Raw genomic sequence first — 18,949 nt, 5'->3', positions numbered from 1 at the left:
ATAACAAAATCCTTCAAATATACAACATAAATATTATTTATTCTTATTTTTATTAAAGTACTGTAAATGATGTTTGTACTTCGTATATTATTATCTATGTATTGAATATACAAACAATTGCTGTAGGTAAGTGCTTGTAATCATTTTTATAAGTGACTGATAAACCGCAATCTCAACCAGCACCCATACATAATATTTTTTTTTTCATTTGATTCAGTAAAATTAATCATTCTAACACTTGATACCAGTAAAATGTATACCGTTCAATATTCAAATCAAAACCATGTAATAATAACGTTATTAACACAAAAAACCACTTATATACCAAATTTACGATTTTGAGGCTATGAATTCACGAAAAAATAAACTATAATTTTATAATATTTCATATATGTTTTATATTTGATTATTCCCGTCGGTAGAGTGAATGAAAAATAATTAAAAAATTTGTTATCTCCTATGTGTTATCTGTTATAAACTTTTTATAAAATATTTTCTTTATTAAATATGTATAATAATATTATAATACCAGCCATTCAAAAACCTCTTAAATGATACTAAAAATTCTCCTCCATAAACTTGGCAAAAACCATAAACTAATAGAATCTCTAATGTGCCAAAAATATTAACGATTTATGAAATTTATTAGATATTTAGATATTTTCACAAATATTGGATTTTAACAATATTTTTCAAAAAAAAAATTTAAAAGGGTTTTACTTATCAGCAAAAACTTATAGAGTCCAGTTATTTATAAGAATATCGTTTCAGTAATCATCTTATTCAAAGCTTCTTAAGTTTAAAACATCGTATTTTAAATTTTGAGCTAAGCGATAAATGGATTGCTGGTTTTAAAATTGTGTGTTTTGTTTTTTTTTATCTGAGAAACACTTTTCATGATGGAAAAAATTTCTATCAACAAATTGAATCTAGTTTGTTCTTTGGAAGATCAAAAGTAAGAAATCAGGAGAATATATAATTTATGTTATGAGTGTACTTTGTCAATGAGTAAATAGGTCACTGTAATGGGTAGTGAAATTTGAGTTTAATGGTAATGGTAAATCATTACATACGAGATACGAATAACCATTCTAAGTGGTGAAGATGGTGTGTCAACTTCAACTTCTAAGAATATTTTATAACTTATATGTTAATTATTACAAGTTATTATTTATTTTTCTATTTGTAATTTGGTAGATTAAATTAATTTTATCAAAAACAAATTTTTGTTAAAATAGGTATGTACAATAACACAAAATAAATAGACACATATAGACAACTTATAATATGAATAGTTTAAAATTAGTCTATATTTTTTGAAAATTTCATTCTGCGTATATAACTACAATTTTATTATTTAATTGTAGTTATAAATGGCTTTAAATTACTTCAATTAATAATACTTAAACTAAAACAAAATTACTAATATTGTAGGTGAAAAGAGGTATTTTTTGTTATCATTTGTTAATATCTAATTTCATTAACTTTAAATGCCGATAAAAAAATGTAAATTTTCTATATTTTAGAATTTAGATTAATGTAAAAAATTTTTGATAATTCTAATAGATATCGTAACAATTTCAATCATTTTGTGTTAAAAACAATAATTTTACCATTATTTATAGAAAAACAAAAAAAAAGTTCGAAATGTCGTGTATCTATTTGATACAACATAATGTACTCTCTTAACCACAGCCCACAACAGCCAAGTGACTTCACCAGTTTTTTTATTTTAATTTATCTAATTCGTGAAAAGTAACTAACGCCATATAAACATTGCTCATTAATTTTACAAAAATCCATTTAAACCTCTCTCTGCATATGATTTCTAAATTAATAAAACACGTTGATTGTAATTAAGCGTTATTTTTCCCTCTAACGTTTATTTAAGAAATTCAAAAGAACGATTTCATGACACTATACAGATATAAACCATATACTAAAAAATATTGAATAAATCTAAAACGAATTTTGAGTGTACCTTTATTATTATTACAGGTGAATTTGAATTCGATTCTCCATACTGGGACGACATTAGCGATTCGGCGAAAAACTTTATAAGACAACTGATGTGTGTTGACGCAGACAAACGTTACACGTGCCGTGAAGCACTGGCTCATCCATGGTAAGTGCAAACAGAAACATCAAAGGATTCATTAATTTTCCGTTCGTTTTACTGCAGTACCTACGTCTAAATATTACTCACACTCCTTAACGAGTTGTTGCTGTTAAACTGCACGATGGCCATAATCTGATACAACATATTACAATAAAAATTTCAAAAAATTCATAATGGAAAACGCATAATGTTACACACATTTCGATGGAATATTTTTACGCTCCACACAGCAACGCGATCGCAGTAAACTTTTGCATAAAAATGTGTTAATAATGAATAACTATGTTTTCGACGAATTCGGATCTTAAAATGTGTCTTATAATCTCAAAGGTTAGGTAAATATGAGATTTCATTGTTATTTCAAACCTTTAAAAGGCGCATTCTGAGGATTTTTTAGTGTGTTGTTTTACTCACAAGCTCGAACACAATAATATTCAAAACAGTACTATTATAAATTCTGCGGGCGCTGTAGCTGTTACGCATAACATAACAGTTTCAGTTACATCGGAAAATGTAAATCAACAACACGACAACTGCAGCGACCGACGTGATTGCAAAAATGTAAACACGAAATTAACGAGTTCCGTCCGTATAATATTATGATTTATTATATTATAGTGTCTATACATAAAATACGAATACTCCCGTTTTTGCTTTTCATATATACACATATGTACAGGATTTACAGGATAGAAATCACTAACAAACTTAATTCATCAACTTTGTACCTACGTTATAATTTTGTTCTAACCAATATTTTTTTAATATAATTACGAGTGTCAGAAACAACTTTAAAAAAAAAAATCAACAAAAGTTATTACGTAGGTACATAGATTTTTATTACATATTATGTCAGTTGTTTCAGTTACATCATTTATACATATACGATTGCATTATAGGTAATAGACGTATTGGACGTTTTTCATACACACAAATATATCGATTATATAATAGTTGTAGAATAGGGATGGGATAATATTAAAAAATTTAAATGTGCATTGCACGAGTTCTTAAAGCTCAATTTTTGGTTATACACCGACGCAATGTAACACTGTAACGATACGACACAAATATTACATTAAAAATAGATACTTATCGTATAATGCTTTTAAGATTTCGTTTATCTGATAGATAGGTGAAAAAATATAACATGAAAATACAAAAAAATTATTTTAAATACATTAGTTCTACTTTACCTATAGCATCTTTAATAAAGCATTATAGTTTTAATTCGAATTCAAATCAATAATAGTTGTAATTAAAATTATATTAATCCAAGTCATTTAAATGATTAAAAATAATCTACAAAAACTATTTATTTTTCCTGTACACTTAACTATAGGTATTTTTCATTATTAATGTTATTTTATATTTCTGCTATGTTTCGGGAGTGGTTGTTCCGTTATGGGACTTGGAAAAGTTTAGTTTCTGTTTAGGTAGTTGGTATTTGTGAGTGTATGTCTGTGTAAAAATGATTGACAACTAATTACTAATATCTTATATACGCGGAATACACCGGAAATTGGCTGTTCAACTGAAATCAGAGTAATGATGGATTTTTTTTCTTAACAGAAAATATAAAACTACAAACATTTAAAACCATTATAATTTTATAATTTTCTAGTTAAATAAGCAAAAGTATGAAAAATCTAAATATAAAATGAAATGAAAAAAATATTGTTTATTATTATACGAACGTCGTATTTTTGGAGTGTCCAATAAACACGTGTACCTACGAATGGAAGCCATTATAAAACGACAATTATTATCATTATTATTTTAATATTTTTTTAGTTTTCTGTCGTTATTTACTCATTTGTATTTCTATACGCATTAAATTGTTCTCGTTTTTCCAATTCATATTGTTTGTATGATATTCTTGGAAACGTATCGACGTGGAAACGTTTTCGATTTTAGTCGAAATTTATTGTTGTAGGTACGGGTTTTATATATTTAAGTTTTTTTTAATAGATGTTTGTTCTTTCAATAATATTTTGGTTTGCATTTTTTCCGGCTTCTTTTGTAAAACACCACGTAATAATATACATATTATGTATACCTCAATGTTATTATTTTTGTAACGGAATTAATGCGACTTATGCGTTTCAGGATATCTGGTAACGCGGCCAGCAGCAAGAACATTCACGGAACCGTTTCGGCACAGCTCAAAAAGAACTTCGCCAAATCCAGATGGAAGGTACGTACCCGCGTCTTATCGGTCCACTCATCGTAGTCTGTACATCACTCGTATATTAATAACAAATAATCTTCTGCGCCACAGCACAACCTTACCCCTCCCAACCTTACCAACGCAGTTTTTGTCGTCCTTCTAACACGGCAGACAGTATGTAAATGTCGTCGTTTGTGTCCTGTATCTACCCTTAATCATCTCATACGCCATAACCTCATCATACAACATTTGGACAGTTTTGTGTCATTTAATGCATCGTAATTATTATATAAAACATATTATATAGTACCTATATTATAATATAATATATTAGATATTATTATTACCTATACCTATGCGTACGTAGATCGGCTCATATCCGATATTGGACGGAGTAGAAAATAAAATTGCAACTAAAACTACCGTTAAGATGATGATGATGATGTTTCCAGCAATTAATGAACGCCATAACCATGGTGCATAAAATGCAGAGGTTAGCGATGAACGTGTCGGAAGTGTCGGACGCATCATCGTTGCTGCCTGCTGCGGCAGGAGTGCCGAACAGACAGAAGTGTGCTACGATTGTAGAGGAAGCCGAGATTGATGATTGTGACGGTGACAATGATCATGGCCAAGATAATAATGGCTATGGCACCGAAGGTAGAAAAAACAAATAGCGCGCGCGTGTGTGTGTGTGGGTATGTGCGTGTGTGCGTGTGTTGTTACCCAGCGACTGCCAATAATCCGTGTTGCGTTTGACAATGATCCGGCTTTCGTGAATGTATATTTTGAATCCACGTAGATGAACACACATAATATTGCATAATATAATATAATCAAAGGTGGGCATTGACTGCCGAGTTAAAAGGTTTGACTGGTTTAGTCGACTGTTGAGAATTAATAACTTTGCTTTTTATTCAGTCGATTTAAAAACGATCCATCGAGTTAATATAAAAAATGTATTTGAAATTGTTAGTTTTATACTACCGTGTACGTTATTTTTAGTATAAATAATCTGTGTTACAGTCTTATTTATTTCGATAAAATAATACTATGGTATGATTAATGAGCACACAGAATACTCTGATATAATCCACGTATACTGGTTAAAAAAATATATTTATTTCTTCTTAACCGATTTAAGTTAATATTTTTTCTATATTAACTTCTAAATTAACCAGCATGTGTTCATTTAACTTTAATCGACTTGAATTGTTCATTTCCATTGCCCACCTTTGAATATAATAATATAGAATAGCGCACCTACGTGTACAAGATGGCTATAATTTAAAAACAAAATTAATTCCTATGATATGTGCACATAGGTATATACATAGTTTTAAGAATCAGCCATTCAGAAACTGGCAGTATTATAGTTAGAGTTTTAAGTATAATATCTTGTGGTGAAGGATACACTCGGAACTTCATTCATTTACGTACCCATATTGGACGTGAACATGCAATGTAAAGAGTTGCAAATTAGTATTATGTATAAACGTATACGTTTAACGTTTTGAATACGTTTTAAATTAGGTATAGATAATTATAGAACGCGAATTTATGCATTACATATTTTTGAATATTTTAAAGATACTGCTTCGTTGGAATAACTTAATGGGTTTTCCACACGCCTACTTATGTTATTTTTCAAAAATGAAATTATTTAAATTTTCATTGACGGATATCAAGACTCGTTAATTGAATATAAAATTTTACAAATAACTGTTTTTAATATTTTGAATTGCTTTTTATAAAATTATTTCATGATCTATTTTAAAAAAAAAAAATATGTAGCAACTAAAGTCAATTTTTCCAATTTATAACCCAAATATAACACGATTTTCTCTGCACTTCAAATCCTTATTTCTAGTAAATAGTGAGTTCATCGTACCAAAGCATCGTGCAGAGAAAAATTGAAATAATAAAATCTGGTACTTATACCTAAAAACAGCTATAATGTGAATTTTAAATATTTATATAATATATACCATAGTGATGATACTAATATATGCGAGTTACGAGGTTTAGCAACTCAGATTATGATATTAACTGCGAAACCAAATTTTCTTTATAAAAATTTAAAAACTTAAACTTTAGTTTTTTGATATTGCATTAATGTTATTATTAAAACGAAACTGCAGCAGTCTATATCATCCACTTTTAAAAGTGTACCTACGTATGATTTCTTATCAATAACTGTATTACCTTAGTCGGTTCTATTACTTTTAAGTCTTGAAACCATATAGTTATCGCATGTAACCATAATTACAAACAAAATTGTTACTAACGTGGGATCACTTTAAAGTTAATTTAAATTAGTGTTTAAACATACTTAAATGTTCTTAAAATTGCATTAAATTTGCCTAAATATTTTAAAGCCCTTGAAAAGCAGGTAGGGACGTCACTTAACTTTAAAGGCGTATTTTGGTATCCAAACTGTGAGATTAATTATATGATATAGTTTGCCTTCCGCATCATTATACACAAATACCCCCAAGGGTTGCATATATAATTACCTATATATGTATGCCTATTGTACCTCTCATATATTACCGTGTAGATAAACGAGACCATTTCTGACGTGAATAAAAAATAATTTTGTTTCCAGTTTCTGTCATAGAATGTGTACGAATTTTATTTTTAACAATATTGTTATAGATCAAGGCGATTAAGTTCTTGATACTTTAATTAAAAAAAAAAACTCTAATAACACATTCTATTTTATACAGTATAGCATAATATTATAATGTAGAAGGTAATTACTAATATTAAAATAAGGTATATTTATTTTACAGTAAAAAATTGCACAAATTGTAGTCAGATGTTAGTTTTAAGTTACCTACTTATTATATTATAATTCGATTTATTTTCTTATAGCAATATTTTTTAATATTTTAATTACATATTACCTACTTATATAGATTGATAATGATCCAACATATATATAATTATTTTTTTGTGAATGATATAACAAAATATGCCATCTAATATTTCATTATCAGTTTCTTATTAATGTTAAAAAAAATCACAAAAATTAAGATACATTTTTTTCTTGGAAATAACATTAATATTTTATCTCTTTACCGTATTATCTAGATATCGCGGTTGTCTTCGCTTGCCAAAAAATCTATTTAGCTCGTAACATTCGGTAATAATATTTTCTTTTTACGAATCCTATATTTGTAGAGATAAATAACGTACCCCATAAGTGAGTACTGAACAATACATAAAAACATTGATTAGGAAGTTAATTTGTTCAAATAAAAGATCACAAACGAGTTCATAGAACAAATTTAATTCTGCGTATTAAAGCATGCTTAGGGATTTCAACTTTGAAGTTACACACAACTGCTATTTTTTTGTGGCTCCGTAAGATATATGTGTATTTTATGAGTTTTTTTAATGACGTGCCCGATTTAATTATAACAAAAGTAACCCAACGACGGAATTTTTCCAAGATTTATTTTTTATATATATATATATATTTTTTAACAAGATAGAAAATCATTTTAGCGAAAAATTATATACGAAAGTATCCGCAGATTGATTTTATCAACTTTAAGTACATTGTTAAATCTCAATAAGTTCCAAAATCGTTGCTCGCAACAATATATTATGAATTCTATAAGCAAACGAACACGTTAAACTTTTGCTCGTACAATAAAATTGTATCAAATAGGTAAGTAGATAATATTCTGTACGAATACTTTCTTGATACTACCACAACAAACACCGCATGTTTTTTACCATATTTCTCAATCCGGAAAATGCTTAACTTTAGGAGGAGGCAATATTTCTCCTTTTCTCCTTCCCCGACGATTAACCAATTTATCCACGTGAATTGACATGCAAATATACCCGTTAATTATGACGATAATGCAGACAAAATTGTGAAACTACTATTAAATTCTACAATAGAACAATTATTACTAATATAAGTAAAACATATTTCTTACTGTGTAATTGAAGTACGTGACCAACTAGATTTTGTTTGGTTCCAATTTCGGTCTAAAGACAAAAATTATACGGTTATAATTTGTTATGAATACAAAACATTATAACTAACTTATATACTTTTGTACTTACTTGTGATTCATATATAATCGTATATTCGTATACAAAATTTATTTTCGCGTATCGTTTCATCATGCCAAATATACGCAATAAATAATAATTTAAAAAAAAAATGTTTAATTATATTTCTCATTAATCGTATTACTTTCAACTACATACATATATATATTTTACTAACCCATAATTTACACTAGACTGGGTAAGTACAAGATTCTAAACTAAATATATTATATTACATATTAAAGTATTTTATAAAAAGAAAATTATGTGCTATCCTGGAATTGTTATTTCTGTTTAAATTAGTTTCCTTCGCAAATTATGATGACTACTCTCAATTCGTATATAACTATATGGGGCACCCTTCTAAAATTGTTTACAATTGTCCGTTACTTCATTCATCATTTATCATTTATCCTTAAAATCATTATATGCATATCAATATTCGGTGGTCATTAATAAAAATGTTGACTTAAAAAAAAATATCATACTCCAAATCATGAAATAACATAAATATATATTGCCATATAAAAAAAAATAATAATAAATTTTTTTTTTACAAAACAGTTGCGTTGTAACTTATTAATATTTACGAGTTCCTTCTATAAACTGGGTACGTTTTTTTTTAAAAAAAAAAAAAATACAAAAATTGACATACAACATTATCGAAGGCCATCAAATGTATCAATTCGTGTAAAACATATAATGTGTAATTTGTGTATAAATTGGCACACTAGGTCATGTGGGGTTCCTATGTGTAACTATACACAACAAATCCGATTAACCCGACATGGCAGCCGAATTCCACTAGACCGACACACAGACTCAAAACTTTATCAAATTACTGTATACTGTATACGCGTGGCTTATTATTGAAATCAAGTCCACTACCGAGTTCATTTAATAAATAAATAATCGTATGAAAACAGCTACCAAAACTTTGGAAGCGAAATTAAAAACACGCACTCCCGACGTAGTGCGGTTGACGTAATAATATAGTGGCGTCATCTGTGCGATGCCAACAGCAGTACCGAAAGAATACGCGTGTTGGTTGGCCTAAAGAATTTTTTTTCCATCTAACAATATCACATTAAAAATATTTTCGTTCAAAAGCAAATTCGTCGATATTTTTATTTGTCGAATAATAAAATTAAATTATTTTACTGTATTACCACATTGCGTTTCTGTTTTACTGCGTGTTTTTCTCTGTCAATACAATGTTTTTAAAATTAGAGCCTAGAGGTTTTGAAGTTTATGAAAGTATTAATGTAAAAAGTCAAACAATTATTTCACATGAAATTATGTATTTATTTTTTTTTTAATTATCTGAATGAGTAATGGATTATTCAAAAATAATTTAATTTTCAGTTTATTGTTTCTTAAAAATCAGTAAATGTACCTGTGGCATATACGGAGATTATCACTACGAGACAGCCAAACGCCCGACTCTATTTGTATACTATCAAAAGCCAGAAAATAAAAATTTTTAAATTTTTCAAATATATCATATAAATAGAAAGTTGAGTCAACTTTGATCGTAAAAATATTTTTAAAAATTCGAAAAATGATAACGAATAACAACAACTAAATTGCATGCGATTTGTCATTGTTGTTTAATTCCTGCGCTTAGTGTGTTACATTTATATGCATTCCAAAATAAAATGAAAGTACATCAAAATTCAATTTCTATTTTATGTAGATAGTATGACATGATTCTTACTTATTATATACTATATTATGCAAAATAATACCATGTTTATAAATACAATTACTTATATATTACGAAGAACTAAAACAGAAACAATTTTCTATTCGAATAGTTGTTTTACAACAATGAACTATACATAATAGTATCAAACCGTACGCCGTAAATTCTAATTTAAAACGTCATACGTTACCGTCAAGCATCAATGTATGTAGTTATGAAATTTATCAAATATTTTAATTATTTCCATTACATTATACATCAAATCCTCGAATAGTAATCATGAGCAAACTATTTTGAACTATACACAATCAGTGTTGGAACTATAGTTAAAGTTTATTAGGTTTATGTATATAATTTAAATTTTACGAATTTCATTAAGCATTCAATGAATTGTCTTACGAGTTACGAGATCAAAGTCCAGACGTTGAAGTGTGATTTTAAATTTTAAATTAGAGAAGGCAGACTTCTGATGAGTTAAATCCTCTCAATTGAAACGAAAAACTTCGTATTATCAAAACTGAGACGAATGAAAATAAATTTGATTTTTATTTTTCCTGAACAATATAACAACAAATTAATAATATATTCAAAAATATTGAGTTTATGCATTCCTATAATACGTAAGTTTCTCATTCTGAAATGCAAAAATAGTTGTAAAATATTCTATTTAAACAACAACTGTGACGGTTATTCTCGATATATTTTTTTTTAATATTAATACCAATATTTGTGTTAGTTGGCCGATACAATGTATGTAGGTTATTAAGGTGAGTAGCGTGTATCTTGTTTTCGAATCTAAAACTACGCACTGCAAAAAATAAATAAATTTCTTAAAATCCACCAATTGAATTTAATGTACTGTTACATAAAATTTCGAGTGATTACATTTTTTAATCGTGGTATTTTGTTGGCGGACAAGCGATAATATAGATTTGTCAAATAAAATATTATACAAACACCTGCATATAAATTACAGCATTGTATTGTAACAATAATTTAACTTTTGTAAAAAAAAAAATGCACATTAATCGTATTAAAAAAAATAACTTTGTGATTATCAATTAGTTTACATTATTTACAATATATTGTTTCAAATAAAAAAAAATTTGATATACGTCATTTAAAAAAGACAGGTGTAATATATAGGTACCTACATTTTCCAATATCGAAGTTTTATACATACAATATAATGTTTATATATTAAAATTTATAAGATTCGCTTGAAAAGAAATATTTTTGATTTCAATCCATATAGTTGAACTTCGTAGTTTTAATTTGTTTCTTATATCTGAGTTTAAATCGAAATCGATCTCTTGAATCTAAATAAAATAAAAACAGACTACGGTAGTAATAATCTATATTCTCAAACACCTATATAAAGGGAATCCCGCGACCCCTTCTCTTTTGAAATTGTATGTATTATGTATAATATTATTTCATATGTATATCTCAAAATACATAAATTAAATAAAATTGTTAATATTGTTGTCAAATCGTATCTATAACTTTCTGAAGTTATGATACAGCTCCTCCATTTCAGATTTCTAACTTTAGACTACATACGTGGGTACAACATTTGGTAGAAACTTTAAATTTTAAATTATTTGCTAGTTTTACCATCAACTCGGATCGATTATTGTAGGTGATGTGTATTATAATTACTTACATAAATTATTGTAAAGACAGTATAGTAAATTATGTAAATCGTGTAACGCATACGTATTAACCATAAATTATGTATAATATTTAACGTTGTTACAAGTTTGCAACGTATTGTAATCAATCACGTACACCATATTATATTCTATGTGTTTAGAACTTATTTTTGATATAGAAATCCTGAATTGTTACTCCGCCCTGAATTGTATTTAATGGGCTCTAGAAAGAAAAAATAATTTTGAAACTATTTTATCCTGGTCCTGGTCGACTATAGGCCAACAAAATATTTCATGTTTTTGGTTTTTTTTTTAAGCCTATGTACTTATTATTAATTTAAATGCGATATATATTTATTCACCAAGATGACCCACTCTATATAATAGTACATTATGTATAAGTAAACTCACGTCGTATTTTATTCATATACAATTTTAACACTTGCTATGTACACGTATACACGTCGATGCTGTTTACAGTATTAGTTATATAGATAGTAGATACCTACCTACAAAATATAAATTTTTTATGTAAATATAATCGGTGCCATAATTCACACGGAAATGCACTTATGACATTTGATTTATATACTCCTATACAATTTTAACCACAGCTCGACCTTTAAACGTAAAACAAAAATCCAATATTATTCGTAGGTACCTATTACTTAATTTTTTATCACTATAAATAATAATGTGTACCTATTTATGCAGTGTTCATACGTGGAAAAATTTTTATTCGGGTTACTTATTTGTATAATTTCCTTTCAAACCAATTATCAATAAACTGATCTATCTGATATAAATTTTTCGGGAAGATGGTATTTCGTGCCATTTTTAGAACTTATAATTTGCACCACCACCAATAGATAAGTACATATTATTATAAAAAAAAACAATTTGCAATTAGTGCCTCTACAAATTTGCCCATCATTTTAAGTTATAGTAGGTACATAAAACGTTAATAAATAACATGAAAAAGTGCATAATATACTTATGATTACGCAGTTAGTTTACATTTTTTTATTTTACTTTATGTATATAGTAATAATTTCCATGAAATATAATATCTATTAAAATTAACTTGATTGATGAATATATATATTTAATTATTTTAAAGTGGTGCAAATTTCAATTTTAATAAGGTGGAAAATGGCAAAAATTATAATATTTTTTGTAGATACAATATTTCGCAGATTACATAATAAATCTTCTATTTGACGTACTAGTTACAAAAAACCATTAATATACGAATATAATCAAAGAACGCGTTCAAATCTTGATATTTGAGAAACGACTTATATCAAATGACGCTGTTCATTTATTTGAATTACTGTCAGCTGCTCAGCCACTTCCTTGCGTCACCCACCGCACAGGTACCTACTCAACTGCAGTATCACACAATCCTTGTCCAACTCGTTGATTATTGATGAACAATAACAAAAATCATTCAAACATATTAATAATATTATAAATAACTACTTATAAAATTATAAGTAATTTGATAAAGAATGTTGGATCGAATTAAAAATGTCGAGAGAATAACTTGTACGTGTTATACCATACGTGTTGGTGTTCTGAAAAAGAATTTCAGTTTTGTATAGGTTGTATACTTCAAAATATATCACATTTCAAAAATCACATATAAAACGTGTTTTCATATACATGCATACCTATGTTTTTAAATTGGATTTGTTTAAACGGTATTTTACACGTGTTCGTTTATAATATAATTCAATGTATTTGCATATTATTTTATATGTTGTGTTTAATAATTTTAATTCGCAATAAATTCGATTTCTTTTCTTTTTATTTTTGACGATCACTCGCCAAATTAATTAATTAAAATACTAATATTAATTAATTGATAACAATCCATTACAATTCAATATTTCAAAGTAACAACTGTTACAGACGACTAAAATCAAAAATGTAATTCAATAGTAATTCATTACTACAATATATTATTTATAACAATCCACAACAAAATGTATAAAAGTCTTATACTATAATAATTAGAACAGTTTGTGCTAACGGGCACATGATGTATTATGATGAATATTTAATGACTGATTAAAATGTTGATGAGAATAATATCTGATTCTGGTTAAATATTAAAGTGCCATTATTATTCTCATACAATAATTTCCCCACTTAAAGAGAGTAAAATATAAATTAATATTAAACTTTTAAAATATGATTTAGCATATTATTATATTATAATATAATAGTATGATTCAACTTGTAACTTCTAAATCATATAAGACGAACACTCGTGTATAACACAATATTTCTTAATAAGTTTTTAACTTAATACAATCAAGAAATTGGGTTATACGTGAATATTACAAGATTATTAATTATGTTACTTGTAAATGGCGACTTTTCCGAAAACAATTTTCTCCGTAAATGCGCGACAAAAATTAGCTTTTAATAGAAAAGCATAATCTTGCATGCACTTATTGTCTGATTAACTAGGTCGTTTTGCGATGAATGCAGTAATTAGTAAATAGTGTTATATAGTAATACAGCCTATAGTGTACCTCTTAGTTTATATACATTATACAATAATATATAGTGCGTAGTTTCACATGTTTTATTTATGCCTTGTTTACATACAAACAAATATATTATTTATGTGTTATAACTACAAATTTACATTGTATTTTAGTTTTAAGTCTACCTAATCAATCATTGCAATGTTTGTGTTTCTATATAGGTAGGTACGTATTATTATACTATGTAGTACCTATAACATTTTTATTCGCTGTAGTGTTTCTTTTTTTCGTTTGATAAAATCAACTAAAAAATACTGGTCTAATTACATATTGTGCTCGTAATTAATAACACGTTTAAAAATATAGTGATAAATATGTCCATTGTCCAATTCACTTATGATTTATTAGACAAGTGTATACCAATTTTCTGTTATCGGATAATAGTATTATTATTTTTTATATTTTTAGTGATAGATGTTATTTTTTATTTCATATAAACATGTTAAATATGAAAAAAAAGGTCTTAAAGGGAATTGGTATTTTTTGAGGAGATGAGATGACAAATGTTTGACAAGGTACCTATGAATTTGTATTTCCATTGTATGAGTGGTAAACTATTATATTAGTGTGAGTATTAAATATGATTTGGGATAGCGTATTTTTTACTGTTTCAGATCTAAAATACTTTTGACCAAAATCGAAGACTACCAACCAAATTAAATTCTATAAAAAAATCAAGCTAATTTTCCTCCTATTTAGGTTATACTAGGAATCGTTTTTGGATATTTTTTGAAATTGAACTGTACTCAAAACCAATTAGCTTATAACAATCGATAACCGTGTCTAATCCACTCATTCTATGTTTACTGATTGCAGCAAGCATATCACGCGACAACGGTGGTGCGACAGATGAAAAGAATGGCCTTGAACAGCGGAGCAGGAATTAGCCAGGATGCGAGAATGGACAACCAGGACTCTCTGGTCAACGGGATGACCGAATCTAACAGACTCTAAGAATTTCTCGTTTACTTTCATATTATTATATTATCATAATTATTATTATTATTACTCTTCTAATTTTTAAATATCATTATTTTATTATTTTTTTTTTTTTTTTGTTAACGAGAATAATTCTACACATATCTCTTATATATCGATAAAATATAAACTCTATACCCAATGCCCGTCACTATATACAAATGTATTAAAACATAAAAGAGAGACGATATACCATAGGTATATATTATAATATTACGTAAGTGTACTTATAAATTGTATAATTTGTAGGTGTATGTATGTACATAATACCATAAATAGGTATCGTTAATATTATATACCTATATTTGTATATTAAATATATATTATAAATTATAATATTATAATTACCTACAAAAATACGCGAACTTAATTTACACACTTTGCCGTAAATCAAATAAATCAAATATTTTTGCTCATCGAGATGACTTTGACGTTGTATAATAAAATTGGAAAAAAATTATAAAAACGTGTAGAATTATACAAATATTAACAATATTATTAAAAAAAAAAAAAAGACATTAGACTAAATATACACACACACACACACATTTATTAGTAAGTGTAATTATTAAAAATCGATCGTACCTATATATTATGACTATACAACGCTCCACGTCGCTTCCGTAGAATTTTTGCTTCAAATTCAAAATAATAACTATTAATTGTCAAAACATAAACATTTTTCGAGTAAAACGTGATCAGACATTGTTTAATACCTATGTACACATGAAGTTTAAACACTTTATACTTCAATAATACGCTGAAAACAAAAACTCAATTAATATTAATAAAAAGTATAATATATCGTTGTAAAATATATAATATATTCGAGAAGTGATAATACAATATAATATTATTACAAAACATTATAGCATCTAAAAAATAGTACAGACAGATGCGTAATATTATAAAGTACTTTCGATTTTCGAATAATGATAATAGATTTATCTATTTGATAAATACGATTTTAATTTAATTTAATTTTAAATAGATACGATATTGATAATATTACAACAACAAAAAAAAACACCCGCTTTTATTATATATTTATTATGTTTAGTTGTATAATGTATACAACAGATTATTATATATTATATATTATCGTTCTAACGTTACAATTTTGTTGTTAACTCTATTCGAACTTTTAATTATTATTATTATTATTATTATTATTATTATTATGATCATAATATTACTATTTTCAAAAAATTAAACTTACTAGCGACATTTGCGTTATTATTATTATCGTTGTCATCATAATAATTTTGTACTTCGGACTATTATGCATAATAAAATGATGACATGTACATTAAAACTATACAATTATTATAAACTAGGTATACATATTATATTGCACCCACCGATCGTTGTACTTATACTAAAGTTTCGTGTAAAAAAAAATGTTGAATTTTTAATTACGAAAAAACCACGCTCAATGTTCATCGAAAATATAAATCATTCAGACGGCCAAATAAAAATTGTATTTAACGCGGGTACACGATAAGTGGGCAACAAACTGCATTAGATTTTCAAAATAAAAAAAAAATAAAAAAACTATTACGGATCATCCTGATTAACGTTTTATGATGGATGATTATATAACATAAGTGATTAATTGTATGTGTTGCTCAAATATACGTCCGCAAAATGAATCTCGCTCACTATTTGAACCGCTTAAGAATACATTAATGGCATATTAAATAAATACCTGCCTTCAAGCGTCAAACATTCAAATATAGGTACTTCTACTCCCCGTTTAAAACATTCGATAAACTATCTGTTACCCGGACGAGATCATTTTTTTTTTTTTTTTTAGGCGTGTTAGGTATTATGTTGAATTAAATTCTTTGCATTCTTAACAGCGAGCGAGCTAGTCATTTACCTACTACAATTTATTAATAATTTTATTGATAATAACCGCCTTTTGACGAAATTAACAAAATATGATACACCAAAAATGTATATTGTACTGTTGTAATATTTTGGCGCTTATTTCTATATGTCATTTACTAAAGTCGCGTATTTCAAGTGATAATATTATTATGTATACTGTTATTTTTTTAAACATATGGTTTCTACGTCACTACATAGCGTATTATATAGACACACGTGATATAATATTATAATATGTAATAATTTAAAAATTTAATAACATCTCGTTGTCGATACTTCGTTTAATAATAATTATTATTATTTTTGCTACGACGACAAACTATCATAATGATATCGACCTGCAACAGCGATAGCTAACAATAATAATAACACAATATTATATTTTATTCGTAGTATACATTATTATTATTATTGTTGTTGTCGTTGTTATTGTTATTATTATTTAGTTCGACGTGTCGTACAAGAACGCGCTTTTTATTTTTACTATACGCACAATATTATAACATAAAATTTTAAATTGATTCTTTAGGATTTTTACCTTTCAAATTATTGCTGTTGTGATAACTCTGTTATGTATAATATATATATAATATGATATTAGTATAATGCGCTAGATTGGTTTTTCTTTTTTTACCGTTTCAATGCGCGGACCATACTTAACCATCCGAAATTTTAGTAAAATTCGGCGTGACCATACGACATGTTTTGTTTAAAGTACCAGCTATCCGATGACGCTCAATGGCGTGCTTAGATTTTTCCTTTTTTTGACTATTCTCGGACATATTATTCTCGCGTTGATCTGCAGGTACCCTAGTTAATCATAATAATATATTCCGTCATAACCGTGTGAAACTTGTTTATTACCAACTTAACTTTTATAAAAAATTAAAAATCATAATATACGGAAAACATGAAGTTTTATTTCAACAATAAATTATGAGAAACCAATAAAAAAAAAAACAAGCCAAAGCCCCGAGTAAGCACGCCACTGTAGTAGTAATAATAATAAAATATATTTATCCATCATAAAACTACAAATAATATTATTACAAACTATAAGTTTTATATATATTTTAATACCTATGACATTATTATTTACCGTAAAACACAAAAAAATAAAATAAAATAATTGGAAACATGTCGTAAGTCACTTTAAAGTTTTAATAATAGCGTAAAGTTTTATCGGATCATAATACATAATATTATATAATATAGTCGTCATAACATTATTTATGTTGTGTTTTAAATATTTAAGTCTTATTTTTATTACAATTATTATTAGTAAACATCTAAATTAATTTTTGTTATACTTTAATTATAATATATAATATGATTTTTTTTTATATGTTATAGTATAATACAAATAATATATACACTCTATTTATGAGTAATAATAATATTAATTGTTCTTCGCAACATATTTAAATGTAGTTTACAATTTTTTTTTTCAAAATTTATTATTATATTATTTAAATTTTAGTGCAATAAATTTAGTTGATTACAGATGAGTGTATATTATTTTCCTTTGTGTATATTATATGCTTCTATAGTACTATACCATACTACTGTATCCTACTATATGTTTAATCCAGAAATTAATACTTTAACGCCTATTTAGATAGCTAGTGGCCAGTAGCCTGTGGCTACTTAAATGAATTTGTCAATTATGTGGTAAAGAGGTTATATACCTACCATTACTGCTAATTATTTTACCCTAGTTTAGGAAATTATTTGATACCAATATGTAACCAGAATGAAATATAGGTACCTAAAGTTTCGATTACACTCATAGGACAC

General features: G+C 26.7%; 1 protein-coding gene across 4 annotated transcripts in view; it reads left to right on the top strand.

Annotated features, from left to right (window-relative positions):
- Positions 1-18,655, top strand: part of LOC114131970 (calcium/calmodulin-dependent protein kinase type 1) — a 327,907-nt gene extending 309,252 nt beyond the window's left edge. For 2 of the 4 annotated variants that reach the window (XM_027997326.2, XM_027997327.2), the window contains 4 exons: positions 1,999-2,125; positions 4,229-4,316; positions 4,742-4,949; positions 15,098-18,655. In XM_027997326.2, coding sequence (XP_027853127.1) covers positions 1,999-2,125; positions 4,229-4,316; positions 4,742-4,949; positions 15,098-15,168 — 494 coding nt within the window. In that variant the 3' untranslated portion in view covers positions 15,169-18,655. The remainder of the gene's footprint in view (positions 1-1,998; positions 2,126-4,228; positions 4,317-4,741; positions 4,950-15,097) is intronic. The other 2 variants (XM_027997329.2, XM_027997328.2) reach the window with 1 other exon arrangement.
- Positions 18,656-18,949: the final 294 nt, after the last annotated feature.

The sequence above is a fragment of the Aphis gossypii genome, chromosome X (genome assembly GCF_020184175.1).
Source record: "Aphis gossypii isolate Hap1 chromosome X, ASM2018417v2, whole genome shotgun sequence".
In the NCBI taxonomy this organism is placed as follows: domain Eukaryota; kingdom Metazoa; phylum Arthropoda; class Insecta; order Hemiptera; family Aphididae; genus Aphis; species Aphis gossypii.
The sequence above is the reverse complement of the archived record's forward strand: the minus strand, read 5'-3'. Positions and strand labels throughout refer to the sequence as shown.